At 45.1% G+C, this 12,580-nt stretch overlaps 1 protein-coding gene across 11 annotated transcripts in view; it reads right to left on the reverse strand.

The window, feature by feature from the left end:
* Positions 1-2,673: 2,673 nt before the first annotated feature.
* Positions 2,674-12,580, reverse strand: part of ankrd26 (ankyrin repeat domain containing 26) — a 161,001-nt gene continuing 151,094 nt past the window's right edge. For 10 of the 11 annotated variants that reach the window (XM_072551519.1, XM_072551517.1, XM_072551521.1 and 7 more), the window contains 2 exons: positions 11,601-11,646; positions 2,674-3,447 (listed from right to left, as the gene is read on the reverse strand). In XM_072551519.1, the coding sequence (XP_072407620.1) occupies positions 3,299-3,447; positions 11,601-11,646 (195 nt within the window). In that variant the 3' untranslated portion in view covers positions 2,674-3,298. The remainder of the gene's footprint in view (positions 3,448-11,600; positions 11,647-12,580) is intronic. The other variant, XR_011953372.1, reaches the window with a different exon arrangement.

Here is a 12,580-nt window from a genome sequence, read left to right on the forward strand (position 1 = left end):
TTGTAGAATCAGTGGGTGTAGTATATTTGGATTTAAAGATGACATTCAGTAAGGTGCCACACAAAAGGTTATTGTACAAAAAGCTCTCAGGATTGGAGGAAATGTATTAGCATGGATTAGAATCATAGAGATTTACAGCACAGAAACAGACCCTTCGGTCCAACTCATCCATGCTGACCAGATATCCCAACCCAATCTAGACCCACCTGCCAGCATGTGGTCCATATCCCTCCAAACCCTTCCGATTCATATTCCCATCAAGATGCCTCTTAAATGTTGCAATTGTACCAGCCTCCACCACTTCCTCTGGCAGCTCATTTCATACGTGCACCACTCTCTGCGTGAAAAAGTTGCTCCTCTCACCCTAAACCTATGTCCTCTCGTTCTGGACTCTGCCACTCCAGGGAAAAGACTTTGTCTCTTTATCCTATCCATGCCCCTCATGATTTTATAAACCTCTAAGGTCACCCTCAACTTCCGATGCTCCAGGGAAAACAGCCCCAGCCTGTTCAGCCCCTCCCTATAGCTCAAATCCTCCAACCCTAGCAACATCCTTGTAAATCTTTTCTGAACCCTTTCAAGTTTCACATCTTTCTGATATGAAGGAGACCAGAATTGCATGCAATATTCCAGAATAGGCAGATGACACCAAAATTGGAGGTGTAGTGGACAGCAAAGACTGTTACCTCAGATAACAACGGGATCTTGATTAGATGGGCCAATGGGCTGAGGAGTAGCAAATGGAACTTAATTTAGATAACTGCAAGGCACTGCATTTTGGGAAAGCAAATCTGAGCAGGACTTATACACAGTTTGGATTGATGGGTCTTTTTCAAGTTGGAAAGATGTAACCAGAGCAGTGTCACAAACATTGGCCCTAGGGCCTTCTTTTTTTTTAACTGTCTATATTAACGACTTGGAGAATGGGGTAGTATAATGTATCAAAATTTGCAGCTGATCAAAGTTTGTGGGAAGATTTGTAGCTCGGGTGCTCGTTGTTGTGGTTCTGTTCGCCGAGCTGGGAATTTGTGTTGCAGACGTTTCGTCCCCTGTCTAGGTGACATCCTCAGTGCTTGGGAGCCTCCTGTGAAGCGCTTCTGTGATCTCTGCTCTGGCATTTGTAGTGGTTTGAATCTGCCGCTTCCGGTTGTCAGTTCCAGCTGTCCGCTGCAGTGGCTGGTATATTGGGTCTAGGTCGATGTGCTTATTGATTGAAGCTGTGAATGAGTGCCTTTACCTCTAGGAATTCCCTGGCTGTTCTCTGTTCTCAGAGAAATGTCTGCAACACAAATTCCCAGCTCGGCGAACAGAACCACAACAATTTGCTGCTGATACAAAAATAGATGGGAGGGCATGTTGTGAAGACATAAGGAATATGCAAAGAGATCTAGAAGGATTCAGTGGACAAAAACATGGGTAGAATTTAAGAAATTAGAATTTAGAAAAACATGGATAGGAAAATTAGTATACAGATGCAGTAAGTAGCCAAGGCAGCAAATGGAATTTTGCTCTTCTTTGCTGGGGAGGGGGAGGGGAGTTAGTTTAAAAATAAGCAAATTTATAATTATACTCAGTATTGGTGAGGCCACACCTGGATTACTCTATGCAGTTCTGACATCCTTATTTAAAGATATATTCTCATTGCAGACAGTTCAAAAATGGTTTAGTATGCTAATTCCTAGGATAAAGGGGTTGACTTTTGAGAACAGCTAACAGATTCATGACAGCTGAGAGGAATGAGGAGCATTCTTATTGAAACTTGATTCTGAAGGGACTTTACAAGATAGATGTTGAGGAAATGTTTCCAATCGTGTAGGAATCTCAAACTAGGGGAACATAATTACAGAATATGGGGACACATTTAAAAGAGATGTGACGGAATTTCTCCTCAATTATGCATATCTGAAATTTTCTCCCCCAAAGCAGCATGTAAGCTAGATTACAAAGTATTTAAAGAGTAGGTAGGTACATTTTTTTTTAAACAGAAGAATTGAGAACTGAGGAGCTGCATGAAAGAGGAATTGATACCTGGGGTATATCAGCCATGATCTTCTAGGATGGCATGGCAGGATTGAGGGGCTGATAGGATTATCAGTAGCCAAATTTTTATATCCATTATGAAACCAAATCGTATTTCTTTATTAGGGTAGCACAGAGGTGAGCGCTGCTGCCTCACAGCGCCAGGGGATCCGGGTTCAATTCTAGCCTCAGGCGACTGTGTGGAGTATGCACATTCTCCCTCTATCTGCGTGGGTTTACTCCTGGCGCTCCTCCCACAGTCCAAAGATGGGCAGGTTAGGTGAATTAGCCATGCAAAATTGCCCATAGTGTTCAGGGATGTGTAGATTAGATGCATTAGGCAATGTAAATGTAGAGTAATAAGGTAGGGGAATGGGTTTGGTCGAGTTAGTCTTCAGAGGGTCAGTGTGGACTTGTTGGGCCAAATGGCCTGTTTCCACACTAGGGATTCTATGTGAAGCTCAACCTCTAAGTTACAAGAGGGGTCTTTATGAAGATCCGTGGAAAATACAAACATAAATCCTTGGATCAAGTGAAATGCTTACTTCACTCATCTGGTTGGAGGCTTTTTCTCACAATCATAATTTGAGGGTGTTCTTTTAGTTGTGAAGTTAGTGATGGTAATAAGTGTTCATGAAAGTAAACGCACAACAATTTCAGCATAAATGGTAACAGCTTTACTGTACGCACCAAAACACACATTAAAAAGTCTTGGCACTATTTGACAATAATCTAGCATACAATACTGTATCACTGCAAAATAGACATTACCACACAGGACATTTTAACCAAGCTAATATTCACAAACAGCCAACTTTTTAACAGTGTGTGGCAAAAATGTAGTTTGATAAAATGCTTTTATCTTGTGCAATTTCATAAAACATTAATTCAAATTATGGAATGTTCCATTAATTGGAACTCGTTCAATTGCTGTAAGACATCAATCCAGGGAGATTGCAGTCCCTAAATCACACTATTAGAATTGGTTTGGTCAAATGTCACTTCCAACAAATAAAATATGAATAGACTCTGTACAATAATTTTAAATTGATATACAAATTTCCTCCTGAGCAAATATAGTTAAAGAAATCTATGTGCTGTAAAATAACCTTCCATGTGTTTACAACAGGTTGATCAAATCCATGGAATGTTATCACTAAACAGCATATTGTATTCGTAAAATTTTGTAATTGGACAGATTTTTCAGGAGAACTGTTATTTTGATCCATTTCTGTGCGGAAAGTTCATGGAATATTTTTAAATAGGGGCACAACAAAATTCAAAGCATGTAATTTTTCTTGAGAACCTCCAGGTATTGTTCTGTGGCTCTAGTGACAGGATCCTGGTCTTGGTTTATACTCTTAAGTGAGCCAGCAGCTGATCCAAGAGGCGAGACCCGTGTAGATTCTTTTTCCAAATCAGCAGTGGCTGGAATGCAGATATAGAAATTAGTTACCAAATGAATCTGCTCTTATGTTCATGCTTCCTGTAATTCTTCAGTGGACAATATTTAATCATTCATATTCATAGAATCATAGCATCCAAACAGTGTGGAAACATGCTCTTCGGCCCAACAAGTCCACACTGACCCACCCAAACGCATTATCCACCCTATTATTCTCCATGTAGCTTTATGAATGCACCTAACCTACACATCCCTGGACACTATGGCTGCTTTAGCTTGGCCAATTCACTTAATCTGCATATTTTTGGACTGTGGGAGGAAATCAGAGCACCCAGAGGAAACTCATCAGACAGCAAGGTGGCCTTTGTGTGGAGCCACAGAAAATGGGGGAAGATACTAAATGAATATTTTGCATCAGTATTTACTGTGGAAAAGGATCTGGAAGATATACACTAGGGAAATAGATGGTGACATCTTGCAAAATGTCCAGATTTCACAGGAGGAAGTGCTAGATGTCTTGAAACTGTTAAAAGTGGATAAATCCCTAGGACCCGATCAGGTGTACCCAAGAACTCTGTGGGAAACTAGAGAAGTGATTGCTGGGCCTCTTGCTGAGATATTTAGATCATCGATCGTCACAGGTCAGGTGCCGGAAGACTGGAGGTTGGCTAACATGGTGCCACTGTCGAAGGGCGGTAAAGACAAGGCAGGGAACTATAGACCAGTGAGTTTGACCTCGGTGATGCGCAAATTGTTGGAGGGAATCCTGAGGGACAGGATGTACATGTATTTGGAAAGGCAAGGACTGATTAGGGATAGTCAACATGGCTTTGTGCGTGGGAAATCATGTCTCACAAACTTGATAGTTTTTTTGAAGAAGTGACAAAGAAGATTGAGGAGGGCAGAGCAGTAGATATGATCTATATGGACTTCAATAAGGCATTTGACAAGGTTCCCCATGGGAGACTGATAGCAAGGTTAAATCTCATGGAATACAGGGAGAACTAGCCATTTGGATACAGAACTGGCTCAAAGGTAGAATACAGAGGGTGGTGGTGGAGGGTTGTTTTTCAGGCTGGAGGCCTGTGACCAGTGGAGTGCCACAAGGATCGGTGCTGGGTCCTCTACTTTTTGTCATTTACATAAATGATTTGGATGCGAGCATAAGAGGTACAGTTAGTAAGTTTGCAGATGACACCAAAATTGGAGATGTAGTAGACAGCGAAGAGGGTTACCTCAGATTACAACAGGATCTGGACCAGATGGGCCAATGGGATGAGAAGTGGCAGATGAAGTTTAATTCAGATAAATGCGAGGTGCAGCATTTTGGGAAAGCAAATCTTAGCAGGACTTATACACTTAATGGTAAGGTCCTAGGGGAGTGTTGCTGAACAAAGTGACCTCAGAGTGCAGGTTCATAGCTCCTTGAAAGTGGAGTCACGGGTAGATAGGATAGTGAAGGTGGCGTTTGGTATGCTTTCCTTTATTGGTCAGAGTATTGAGTACAGCAGTTGGGAGGTCATGTTGCGGCTGTGCAGGACATTGGTTAGGCCACTGTTGGAATATTGCGTGCAATTCTGGTCTCCTTTCTATCAGAAAGATGTTGTGAAACTTGAAAGGGTTCAGAAAAAATTTACAAGAATGTTGCCAGGGTTGGAGGATCTGAGCTACAGGGTGAGGCTGAACAGGCTGGGGCTGTTTTCCCTGGAGTGTCGGAAGTTGAGGGTGACCTTAGAGGTTTATAAAATCATGAGGGGCATGGATAGGATAAATAGACAAAGTCTTTTCCCTGGAGTGGCGGAGTCCAGAACGAGAGGACATAGGTTTAGAGTGAGAGGGGAAAAATATAATAGAGACCTATGGGGCAACTTTTTCACACAGAGGGTGGTATGTGTATGGAATGAGCTGCCAGAGGATGTGGTGGAGGCTGGTACAATTGCAACATTTAAGAGGCATTTGGATGGGTATATGAATAGGAAGGGTTTGGAGGGATATGGGCTGGGTGCTCGCAGGTGTGACTAGATTGGGTTGGGATATCTGGTTGGCATGGACGGGTTGGACCGAAGGGTCTGTTTCCATGCTGTACATCCCTATGACTCTATGACACAGGGAGAATGTGCAAACTCCACACAGTCGCCCAAGGCTGGAATTGAACCTGGATCCCTGGTGCTGTTCTCTCAGCAATTTTATATGAATGTGTTTAATTTGAGTTGTATTATTGATTAATAATATCCAGTGAAGCCTCAGCAATCTTCCTTAGCCATACATTCCACTATGTATTCTCTGCATTCCTGTCTATAGCCTATTTTAGAATCACTCTGCTGTTTCTCATAACAAAGAGAATTTCAGATGCTAAATATAAACCCGAAATATATAGAGATTGTCCTAATTTTCCCAGTGACTTCAATTTTAATAGGGACTTTGGCACAATCCTTGCTCAAATACTCCATTGATGTCAAAGGCAGTCACACTCATCTATGGAATTCAACTTTCTGTCCATGTTTGGACTGAGTCTGTGATAAGGTCCATCCAAAGCCGAATGTCCTTGGCAGAACTCAAAATAGATGCCAGTGGAAAGATTTTGAGGGGGTGACTGTATAGAGGTCTATAAAATCATGACGGGCATGGATAAGATAAATAAACAAAGTCTTTTCCCTAGGTTTGGGGAGTCCAGAGCTAGAGGGCATTGGTTTAGGGTGAGAGGGGAAAGATAGAGATCTTAGGGGCAACCTTTTCACGCAGAAGGTGGTATGTGTATGGAATGAGCTGCCAGAGGAAGGGAGGCTAGTACAATTACAGCATTCAAAATGCATCTAGGTGGATATATGAATAGGAAGGGTTTGGAGAGATATTGGCTGGGTGCTGGCAAGGTGGACTAGATGAGGTTGGGATAACTGGTCGGCATGGACGAGTTGAACCAAAAGGTCCATGCTGTTTCCATGCTGCACAACTCTAGGACTCTCAATGCTTCTTGATGCACAGCTGACTACACCTTCCATTACTTTTCTGATGATTGCAAGGAAGCTGAGAGGGGACAACGGGCCAGAATGAATTTGCCTTATTTTTAGTGGACAGGATGTATCTCAGTAATTTTCCACCTTATTAGGTAGATGCCAGAGCTGTGGCTGTACTGGCAAAGTTTGGTAGGACTACAACTAATTTTAGTGCATGATTTTTCAGTACCATAGCTAGACGTACCAGTGACTTTAGCTACTTTTTTTCATAACACAGTGAACCAAATTGACAATTGTTACCTTTGACCTCAACATTTATGAATGATAGAGGTAAAAACAATGACTGCAGATGCTGAAAATCAAATACTGGATTAGTGGTGCTGGAAGAGCACAGCAGTTCAGGCAGCATCCAACGAGCAGCGAAATCAACGTTTCGGGCAAAAGCCCTTCATCAGGAATAAAGGCAGTGAGCCTGAAGCATGGAGAGATAAGCTAGAGGAGGGTGGGGGTGGGGAGAGAGTAGCATAGAGTACAATGGGTGAGTGGGGGAGGAGATGAAGGTGATAGGTCAAGGAGGAGAGGGTGGAGTGAATAGTGGAAAAGAAGATAGGCAGGTCGGACAAAGGCAGGTCGGACAAGTCAAGGAGACAGTAACTGAGCTGCAAGTTTGAAACTAGGATGAGGTGGGGGAAGGGGAAATGAGGAAGCTGTTGAAGTCCACATTGATGCCCTGGGGTTGAAGTGTTCCGAGGCGGAAGATGAGGCGTTCTTCCTCCAGGCGTCGGGTGGTGAGGGAGCGGCGGTGAAGGAGGCCCAGGACCTCCATGTCCTCGGCAGAGTGGGAGGGGGAGTTGAAATGTTGGGCCACGGGGCGGTTTGGTTGATTGGTGCGGGTGTCTCGGAGATGTTCCCTAAAGCTCTCTGCTAGGAGGCGCCCAGTCTCCCCAATGTAGAGGAGACCACATCGGGAGCAACGGATACAATAAATGATATTGGTGGATGTGCAGGTGAAACTTTGATGGATGTGGAAGGCTCCTTTAGGGCCTTGGATAGAGGTGAGGGAGGAGGTGTGGGCACAGGTTTTACAGTTCCTGCGGTGGCAGGGGAAAGTGCCAGAATGGGAGGGTGGGTCGTAGGGGGGTGTGGACCTGACCAGGTAGTCACGGAGGGAACGGTCTTTGCGGAAGGCGGAAAGGGGTGGGGTGGGAAATATATCCCTGGTGGTGGGGTCTTTTTGGAGGTGGCGGAAATGTCGGCGGATGATTTGGTTGATGCGAAGGTTTGTAGGGTGGAAGGTGAGCACCAGGGGCGTTCTGTCCTTGTTACGGTTGGAGGGGTGGGGTCTGAGGGCGGAGGTGCGGGATGTGGATGAGATGCATTGGAGGGCATCTTTAACCACGTGGGAAGGGAAATTGCAGTCTCTAAAGAAGGAGGCCATCTGGTGTGTTCTGTGGTGGAACTGGTCCTCCTGGGAGCAGATACGGCAGAGGCGGAGAAATTGGGAATACGGGATGGCATTTTTGCAAGAGATAGGGTGGGAAGAGGTGTAATCCAGGTAGCTATGGGAGTCAGTGGGTTTGTAAAAAATGTCAGTGTCAAGTCGGTCGTCACTAATGGAGATGGAGAGGTCCAGGAAGGGGAGCGAGGTGTCAGAGATAGTCCAGGTAAATTTAAGGTCAGGGTGGAATGTGTTGGTGAAGTGGATGAATTGCTCAACCTCCTCACGGGAGCACGAGGTGGCGCCAATGCAGTCATCAATGTAGCGGGGGAAGAGGTGGGGAGTGGTGCCGGTGTAATTATGGAAGATCAACTGTTCTACATAGCCAACAAAGAGACAGGCATAGCTGGGGCCCATACGTGTGCCCATGGCTACACCTTTGGTCTGGAGGAAGTGGGAGGATTCAAAGGAGAAGTTGTTAAGGGTGAGGACCAGTTCGGCCAAATGAATGAGAGTGTCAGTGGAAGGGTACTGTTGGGGACGTCTGGAGAGGCAAAAACGGAGGGCTTGGAGGCCCTGGTCATGGCGAATGGAGGTGTAGAGGGATTGGATATCCATGGTGAAGATAAGGCATTGGGGGCCAGGGAAACGCAAGTCTTGGAGGAAGTGGAGGGCGTAGGTGGTGTCTCGAACGTATATGGGGAGTTCCTGGACTAGGGGGGGATAGGACAGTGTCAAGGTAGGTAGAGATGAGTTCAGTGGGGCAGGAGCATGCTGAGACAATGGGTCGGCCAGGGTGGTCAGGCTTGTGGATCTTGGGAAGGAGGTAGAACCGGGCAGTGCGGGGTTCCCGGACTATGAGGTTGGAAGCTGTGGGTGGGAGATCTCCTGAGGTGATGAGGTTCTGTATGGTCTGGGAGATGATGGTTTGGTGATGGGGGGTGGGGTCATGGATGAGGGGGCAGTAGGAAGAGGTGTCCTCGAGTTGACGTTTGGCTTCAGCGGTGTAGAGGTCAGTGTGCCAGACTACCACTGCGCCCCCTTTATCCGCTGGCTTGATGGTGAGGTTGGGATTGGAGCAGAGGGATTGGAGGGCTGCGCGTTGTGAGGGTGAGAGGTTGGAGTGGGGGAGGGGGGTCGACAGGTTGAGGCGGTTAATGTCCCGGCGGCAGTTGGAAATGAAGAGGTCGAGGGCAGGTAATAGGCCAGCGCGGGGTGTCCAGGTGGATGCAGTGTGTTGGAGGTGGGCGAAGGGGTCCTCGGAAGGTGGGCGGGAGTCTTGATTGTGAAAGTAAGCTCAGAGGCGGAGGCGACGGAAGAATTGTTCGACATCACAACGTGTATTAAATTCATTGATGCGTGGATGGAGGGGGATGAAGGTGAGTCCTTTGCTGAGGACTGATCGTTCGTCCTCAGTGAGTGGGAGGTCTGGGGGGATGGTGAAAACTCGGCAGGGCTGGGAGCTGGGATCTGGTGCGGGTGTGGATCTGGGAGTGGCATCGGAGCCAGTACCTGGAGTGGGTGTGATGGTGGGGGGAATGGGGGTGGAGGCATGAGCTGGGGTAATGTTGCCCTCGGGGTTCTGGGGTGTGGGTATAGTGACAGGGGGGTCTGTCGGGGGCATGTCAGCAGAATGCAGGTGAGTGGCGCTGGTGGGGGTGGAAGTGGTGGTGATCATGGCAGTAGGGGTGGTGGAGGTCACTGAGCATGTGGCATCAGCGATGATGTGAGGGCCGGAAGTGGCTGTGGGAGTGGCCATGATGTGGGCGGAAGTGACATCATCACTCAGCGTGGGGGTGGCAGCTGCGTCAGCCGCATGGCTAATGGCGTTTCCGAGGCCAGGGGCAGGTCCACACCCCCCCTACGACCCACCCTCCCATTCTGGCACTTTCCCCTGCCACCGCAGGAACTGTAAAACCTGTGCCCACACCTCCTCCCTCACCTCTATCCAAGGCCCTAAAGGAGCCTTCCACATCCATCAAAGTTTCACCTGCACATCCACCAATATCATTTATTGTATCCGTTGCTCCCGATGTGGTCTCCTCTACATTGGGGAGACTGGGCGCCTCCTAGCAGAGCGCTTTACGGAACATCTCCGAGACACCCGCACCAATCAACCAAACCGCCCCGTGGCCCAACATTTCAACTCCCCCTCCCACTCTGCCGAGGACATGGAGGTCCTGGGCCTCCTTCACCGCCGCTCCCTCACCACCCGACGCCTGGAGGAAGAACGCCTCATCTTCCGCCTCGGAACACTTCAACCCCAGGGCATCAATGTGGACTTCAACAGCTTCCTCATTTCCCCTTCCCCCACCTCATCCTAGTTTCAAACTTGCAGCTCAGTTACTGTCTCCTTGACTTGTCCGACCTGCCTATCTTCTTTTCCACCTATTCACTCCACCCTCTCCTCCTTGACCTATCACCTTCATCTCCTCCCCCACTCACCCATTGTACTTTATGCTACTCTCCCCCACCCCCACCCTCCTCTAGCTTATCTCTCCATGCTTCAGGCTCACTGCCTTTATTCCTGATGAAGGGCTTTTGCCCGAAACGTTGATTTCGCTGCTCGTTGGATGCTGCCTGAACTGCTGTGCTCTTCCAGCACCACTAATCCAGTATTTATGAATGATAGGCCAATGCAGACTATTTTTGACTATATCTCTTATTAGGCTAGAATTAACAAACTGAGACCCTGTCAGACGACAAAGTAGTGATAGTGGGACAAAAGAACTACTTTTATAGAAGCAAGTCAATAGATTAGCAGCATGATATGGAAAATAGTACCAGATGAAGGCCATTGAGGCCTCAGCCTGCTCAACTATTCAATATAGTCATGGCAGATCAGCACTTTGTTCTCGCTTTCTCCCCATTCTCTTTAATCTCGTTAGCCCCAAGAACTATAAATCCTTCTTGAAAACATTCAATGTTTTGGCTTCAACTACTTTTTGTGGCAGAGAATTCCTCAAGTTTGCCACAGTGTGCGTGAAGAAATTTCTCCTCATTTGAGTCCTAAATGAGCTACCCCATGTTCTTTGCCAGGTTTGAGACAGATCGGTCATCAGGAATATTCTTCCTGCATGCATTATGTCTAGTCTTGTTAGAAGTTTTCAGGTTTCTAGGTGATACCTTTTCATTCTAAACTCGTGTATATAGTCCTAACCAATTCTCATCACGTCAGTTGTGCCATCCCAAGAATCAGTTCAATAAATCTTTGTTGCACTCTGGAAGAGACGTAACAGTCTTCCTCAGATAAGGAGACCAAAAGTGCATACAGTACTCTAGGTGTGGTCTCACTTAGAACTTATACAATTGCAACAAGGCATCTCTACTTTTGTACTCGAATCCTCTTGCTATGAAAGTCAACATACTGTCTGCCTTCTTCACTGCCTGCGCTGGATGCTTAATTTCAGTGATAGACATCCAAGGATACCCAGGTCTTGTTGCACCTCCCAATCTATCACTTTTCAGATAATAACCTGCCTTTTTGCTTTTAATATAAAATGTCACTTGATTACATTGCATTTTACTGCATATTGTTATGCAATTACCCTTTACAGCAGCTGCCATTTCAGTGTAGAATTAAGATCACTGTTTACGCCTGTTAATTCAAAATTGTACAATTTTATAATCAAATTGCAGGAAGAAATATCTCCAATGATATTTTAACATAAATTTGAATTATGGTGAAACTCAATTAAAAACATCTGTTATAGTGGAATACATTTATAATTATTCCTGGAGTTAACATACAAAAACACTTTGTTATAAATGTTCCATTATTTACCTTGAACAAGTTCTTTGGAAATATTTTTTTGCAATGCTTCCTGCATCTGAAATAATAACATTTGAACAGATTAATGCAATTTGATGAAACAAACAATTGAGGAAATCAAAGTAAAGTATTTGAAGTACACAAACAAACATTTATTTAATAATTTGTAAAAAAAAAATTTAGAATTGCAAATATTTTAATTAGACAGACTACTAAAGTATTTGCATGTTGGTTCACATTCATGCACTTACAGGGTTCAATGAACTAAAGCCTATATCATAGTTTAGTTTTCTTCCCTCGAAAAGCTAAACTATAGTGCAATTAATTTCTTCATGATTAGCACTGATCCTTTTGGTAGCTTTGCTGAGCTAATTTATGCTCCCCTTTAAAATGTCACAGGAAGTCCTCAAAATGTAAAATACAAAAAAGCCAATTATTATTTTCACATTCGTTGATTTGGAAATATGTAGGACAAGCTGGATCTGAGATGTGATTCATAAACTTTTAATAAAGTCCTTTTCTGCTCCCCATATAAGTAGCAAGAGGCTTTGTTGCTCTCTAATTCTTCCCATACCTTCTTCCAGTTCCCTTCAACATGGTTTGCTAATAGAAATTCTTTGTGCTGAAGAAAAGAAAGGCCTGCATAGGGATGTCAGGTAAATCAGACTATTCCAGAATCTGTACTCACCCATTCAGACCTGTATCTGTAATGTGAAACTGACAGACAGAGTAATGATTGAAGCCCTTTTCCTGTAGTCACAATGTATGACTATTTAACTGCTGTTTTACAGAATTTCATTCTTTGTTTGTTCTTTTTGTGTGTTAACTCTGATTTCCTTGCCCCTTCAAAAATATTTCACTCTGGCCATTCTCCTGGTAAATTCCACAACTCCATTCCCATTGGTCCAAAGAATGCAGACTTGAAAGGAGGTGACAGATATCTAGTTTATCCACCCACTATAGATATGATTGGACTGCCGAAACCTCTACCT

Source organism: Chiloscyllium punctatum, chromosome 32, assembly GCF_047496795.1.
Source record: "Chiloscyllium punctatum isolate Juve2018m chromosome 32, sChiPun1.3, whole genome shotgun sequence".
Classification (NCBI taxonomy): domain Eukaryota; kingdom Metazoa; phylum Chordata; class Chondrichthyes; order Orectolobiformes; family Hemiscylliidae; genus Chiloscyllium; species Chiloscyllium punctatum.